Raw genomic sequence first — 6,013 nt, 5'->3', positions numbered from 1 at the left:
CCTCTACTCTTATGCGCCTACAATACCCGAAATCCCGGCGTATCTCGGAGTACTCCAAGTCGCCAAACACAATATCCCTACCCTCTTCGTTCAAGAGTTTATGGAAATATGTCTGTCATCTTCGTCTAATCTGAGCCTCTTCCATCAAAACTCTACATTTCTCATCTTTGATATACTTAACTTGATCTAGATCACGAGCCTTCCTTTCTCTCACCTTGGCTAACATGTATAGCTTCTTGTCCTTCCCCGCCTTTGGCCCCAAGCTCTTTATAAAAACGCCCAAACGCCACAGTCTTAGTCGCAGTAACCGCTAACTTCGCCTCCTTCTTAGCTCTCCTATACCCCTCCCTGTTCTTCCTTCTCGCCTCATCGTCCATGCTCTCTATAAGCGTTAAGTACGCCGCTTGCTTGGCTTCCACTTCCTCTTGTACCTCCTCTCTTCACCATCAGTCACCTTTGTGGCCGCCAGAGAAACCCTTCGAGACACCTAACACTTCTCTCGCAGCTACTCTAATACACTCCGCTATCGTGGTCCACATACAGCTCGTGTCTCCACTGCTCATCAAGGCTCCTATAGCCAATAACTTCCCCCAACTCCTGCGCTTTGTCACTAGTCAAAGCACCCCACCTGATCCTGGGTTAATCATACATGGCCCTATTCCTCCTCTTCCTCACGATCTCTAAGTCCATCACTAATAATCTATGTTGAGTCGTGAGATTCTCGCTTGGTATAACCTTACAATCCATGCACAGACTCCGATCGCACTTTTGGAGGAGTAGATAATCAATTTGAGTCTTGGCTAACGAACTCCAAAAAGTAACCAAGTGCTCCTCCCTCTTCGGAAAACACGAGTTGACAATCACCAAATCAAAGGCTTTAGCACAGTCCAACAACGAAGTACCTCCACCGTTCCTAACTCCAAAGCCAAAGCCGCCATGCACACCGTCATACCCCCAGATGTCGCCCCTATGTGACCATTGAAGTCACCTCCTATGAATAACTTCTCGGTGAGCGGAATGCCACGTACTAACCCGTCAAATTCTTCTGAGAAGCGCCTCTTATAAATCTCCTCGTCCAAATCCACTTGAGGCGCGTAAGCACTAATCAGATTTAAAGTAGACCCTCCCACAACCAGCTTAATAGCTACCAGCCTGTCATTCACCCTCATAACTTCGACCACTAGCTCCCTAAGATACCTGTCAACCAAGATACCTACCACATTCTTATCCCTCTCGCATCCTGAGACACACAATTTAAACCCATCAGCATCTCGAGCCTTCGACCCCACCCATCTAGTCTCCCGGACACAAGCTATGTTGATCTTCCTCTTCTGGAGGATCTTCGCTAACTCTATAGACTTTTCCGTCAAAGTTCCTATATTCCAGGACCCCATTCTCAACCTAGAGACTCCCTTGCCAGCTTTGCCCCCACCCCCCAACCCCACCCGAGGACATGACCTTATTCTACCATCACTCACCCCAACCACTATAATCTACAAAATATTATGCTAGAACTGTCGCTAAAATAAACAAAGAATTAAACTAAAGGAGGCAGGTCTAACACTTACAACTCTAACCACTATAAATGTGTACAGTTAAGCCAAACATACAAGGAAGATTAAACTAGTGATAACAATAGAGATAAGAAGGCCAACAAAATAGCTACAAAGAAACTAAATTAGAGTCTAGAAATCACTAACAAGTTACTAGCAAGAAAACTATCCAGGCAGATGCACTAAAATAATTATAGGCAATCAAGAATTAGGTTCAAACTAACGCAAAATATATTCTGTAAATTATAAATTTTTTTATAAATTTTATACATTTTTTCGACCACCGACTGCTCAATGTAAATAGTTTTTAGCGTCAGCTAAAATAAAAATTAAAAAACCCTTTGTTTCCCGGCCCAATTTGTGTTTCCTTTTTGTTTTCATCCAAAAGCCTAGTTTAATGATTAAGGTGACACACGTCCCTATCCTCATTTTCATAATCAAGATTAGCTCTGACTAGGGTTTTATATATTCCCCAGCTGGGTCTAGAGCACAGAACTCTTCACATTACAAGCGAATCAAGCGGACGGAATTTGAATTTTGTCAGGTAATATCGACTCATTCTAATTTTATTATTTTAATTCCTTTCCGGATTCATTTTTCCGCTTACATGTTCCTGCAATTTCGTCGAATTTTAATTAATCTGCTAGTCTCTTAAACTAATAGTTTCAATTTTGAGTTTTTACTCCATTTCAATTTTAAATAAGTGCTGTGGAAGTATGAATCTAGAACGTTCTAGACACTAAGTTCAGATCTTCTTCTTTTGCCTAATGTAAGCTAATTTTTTAGACCGAAAATTATGTGTTGATTTTGCAGCTAATTCAGATACTTCGTCTCTATCAAAAGTCTTGTCGGTGACTCATAGTTAACATTTTCTTTTAACTTTGATGAACGGAGTAGTGGTACAGTGAATATATTAATTATTATGTTACAAGAACTAGTATAAAAATCTTGAAATAGCTCTCACCTCCTGAAAGTTTGATTTAATTGAATGTTTGATTTTATCTTGCTTTTTTTTTTGTTTGGAAAAAGAAATGAACCATGTATTGATTTCTTAAACTTGGTTTCCTCTATTTGTTTTCGAGATTTATGTGACATTAATGGATGTAGTGGAGTGCCAGAGACATTTGATTGCCTCTTGTATAAATCTCTTTTGCTTGATTGAATAGAATGTTTCAAGTAGGTGTATTGCTTAAGCTCTTTCTTTCATTGTTGGTTTTGTCTTTCTTGATAACTTGGAAAGAAGGAACTTGTTAAGAAACTTGGGAGCAATTAGAAGTGCTCTTTGACATTTAAACTCTGCCTCTTTATTTGTCTGTTTGAGTGCAATTGATTTTTTTTAATACTAAAAGGTAAAGATATTTGTATTCCTCTTCAACTTTGTGGTTAATGGGAAGAGCAATAGTTTTGAAGTAGTTCTAACATATTTTTTATTTTATTTAAAGAAATAGGTAAATTTAAAGAATCTAGTGTATTCTTTTCCTGTAGCTGCATTTCTGTTTCTATCAGAAACATGCAATGCTGATAGCTAGGTCAAGCAGATATAGCAACTTCTCTGTTTGAAATTTGTTTCATTTTCTCGTACTTTCTTTGATAATTATGGATAAACCTTATTTGGAATGAAATAGCTGTCAGTTATCTCGAATTACTATCAATCTCTAAGCCATTTCCGCCATTTCTATACCTCCGCATTTCTTTTACCAAACGAAACTGTAGGTGTTTTGATGGGATCTCAACTTCAAATCATGCTCTTAAAGCTAAATGCTTAGTGGATTTATTTAGCTGGCTTAACCAAACTCCTGTATCTAGCTGTGAACAACTTTTGGAAGGTGTATGCTCTCTATTTATAGATTAATCTTTGTATCTGAGCAGTCACCTTTTTCCCTCTTGTAAATTTTTGTCTGCATCTTCTTGATGCCTTTAATGATATCTTATTACTTCATCCAAATATATATATTCTTGCAGATTCTTGGTAGGATTTGGATGCACTGCCACCTATTACTTTGCTCTTCCATAGGATTAAATCTATATTAAGGTCTTAGTAGAAGCTGGCTAAGCACTTAAGAATCTAAAACTTATCATCTGCTGAGATAATAGTATAATACATAATATTGGGGATAGACGATTACATGTAGCTTTAGACATGTCTTGCGCAGAGCAGTCGTCTTGCACCTTTTTGTTTTCCTCCATTGTTATATGCTTATCTTCTACCTCTGGCAGCTACGTGGGGTTTTGACTTTCTATCCAAAACTTACGCTGTTAGTGTTTAGGAGTTTATTTAGTAGGGTAGTCTGTATATCGGTGGACAAGCTTGCATTTATTTGAAGAAGTACCAACCTTTTACTCACCTCAGTTGCTTCGTTTACATTTCGTTGGTTATGTAAAATCCTGTGACTTCTCCCCATTCCTTGGTTTTTTTGTCTTCGGTAGATATGTTTTCAAATATGCTTGTCTTGTTATTGATCTCTTCTATGCAATTTCCTGCAGAAATAGAATCTCTATTCTTTTGAGAACTCGTCAGGTGTCTTTCTTCATTTCCGGATGGGAGACACAGAGAATTCTCTTCAACCATCAAAGAAAAGGGCGGCTCTAAAGGAAATATCACGGGACAATCCTGGTCTTGATGATGATGAAGATACAGCTGATCAAGAAACTGGAACTTTCAAGAGAGCAAGTGAAGAGGTGATGGCAAGTAGAAGAATTGTCAAAGTTCGTCGCAATCAAACTACATCAACCGCAACTGCACCTTCATCTAATCCTTTTGCAGCGATTCGCTTGCCTACTGAATCTGGTGTCACTTCTGCTGTGACCACAAGCAATGTTGAGAGTGGGAAACCAGAAGAAACAGGTGATGCTGGTGAGGCAACTGGAAAGGAAGAAGGTGATGTGAATAAGGAAGGTAAAAAGGAACCTGATCAAACTTCTAAGACATCAGAAGGTAATGTTGATGAACCTAACGCTAACGAGGAGAAAGATGAAATTCCTAATGAGCCTGAAAAACCTGAATCTGCTGAAAAGAAGGTGGCTGAAGATGAGAAAATCCAGGATGAAACCAAGGAAGGCACAGTAGTTGAGAAGAGTGAAAGTGAAAGTAAGAAGGATGTGGAAGTCGAGAAAACAGAGAATGAAGAACAAATTGATGCGGGTGGTGAAAAAAGTGAGAAGGGTACAGAAACTGCATCATTTAGCTCATTCCAACAGCTTTCAAGTAGCCAAAATGCTTTCACAGGACTTGCAGGGACTGGGTTCACCAGCACTACGTTCTCCTTTGGAGCTATTTCAAAAGAGGGATCTCCTCTAGGCTTTGGCTCTGAATCAGGTGCTGGTTTTGGTTCTCTCTTTGGAGCAAAAAGTGACCAGCCATCTTTTGGGCTTACTCTTCCCACTAATGGAAATAACACTCTGTTTGGAAACTCAGGGTCATCCATTGTGAACAAGGGTGAGGGTACTGGATTTCCTTCCAAAGAAGAGGTCTCTGTTGAAACAGGGGAGGAGAATGAAAAGCCCGTATTCACAGCTGATTCCGTGCTGTTTGAATTTCTTGATGGAGGGTGGAAAGAGCGGGGCAAGGGAGAACTAAAGGTAAATGTTTCTACAGCAGGAGAGGGAAAAGCTAGACTTGTTATGAGGACCAAAGGAAATTACAGGTTGATCTTGAATGCAAGCCTTTATCCAGAAATGAAGCTCACAAATATGGATAAAAGAGGGCTTACTTTTGCTTGCCTGAATAGTGCTGGTGACGGGAAAGAAGGGCTTTCTACAATTGCTCTGAAGTTCAAGGATGCATCCATTGTTGAGGAGTTTCGAGCTGCTGTTGCGAAACATAAAGGTACTACAACTGGTTCCTTGAAGACACCTGAAAACTCTCCTAAAGCTTCAGATGATTGACTTTGCAGTATAGATGCATAGAGACTATTTTCATCACGGAATGTGCCCTACTATTTTCTTTTAGTTGCAGAGAAAAGATAAGAACGAGGGAATATTTTGTCTGAGAGATAAGATACTTGTAATCCTACATAGCAGAGTTTATTATAGCCATTGTGCCGTGCATCTGTTGTAGACCTTGACTGAACAACTTCAAAACCATTTCCTCTCTTTTTTTGGGATGTACTGAGGCATTATTGCCATTGTGTGTTGCCTTCTCTCCGCGATGATGTTCAGTAACTTTAGTTGATTTCATCCAACTAGTTTTATCGTAAATAAGCGGTTAAAGAATGTTACGTCCAATTATTCCCATGTTCCGCAGAACGAAGCAACGCTGTCGGTTGAGGCCTCACCGGGCTTTCATAGATGTTCAGTAACTTTAGTTGATGAGCTCCTAAGGCTGTGGTTCAATGGTAAGGACGAAACATGTGATGTGTGGTTAGAGGCATATCACATGTTAGAACCCTGCCGCGGATAAAGCCTGATACTTGAGTTGGGAGAAGTGTAAAGGGTCGAGTCCATACTCACCGAAGTTTCTT

At 39.8% G+C, this 6,013-nt stretch overlaps 1 protein-coding gene across 1 annotated transcript; it reads left to right on the top strand.

Moving 5' to 3' along the window:
- Positions 1-1,959: 1,959 nt before the first annotated feature.
- Positions 1,960-5,684, top strand: LOC107771430 (nuclear pore complex protein NUP50B). The gene is made up of 2 exons (XM_016590790.2): positions 1,960-2,097; positions 4,038-5,684. Exon 2 carries the CDS (start codon positions 4,092-4,094, stop codon positions 5,436-5,438), a length of 1,347 nt encoding a protein of 448 aa, XP_016446276.1. The 5' UTR covers positions 1,960-2,097; positions 4,038-4,091; the 3' UTR covers positions 5,439-5,684.
- The last annotated feature ends 329 nt before the right edge of the window (positions 5,685-6,013 follow it).

The sequence above is a fragment of the Nicotiana tabacum genome, chromosome 4 (genome assembly GCF_000715075.1).
Source record: "Nicotiana tabacum cultivar K326 chromosome 4, ASM71507v2, whole genome shotgun sequence".
In the NCBI taxonomy this organism is placed as follows: Eukaryota; Viridiplantae; Streptophyta; class Magnoliopsida; order Solanales; family Solanaceae; genus Nicotiana; species Nicotiana tabacum.
This window is presented reverse-complemented; position numbering and strand designations above follow the sequence as displayed.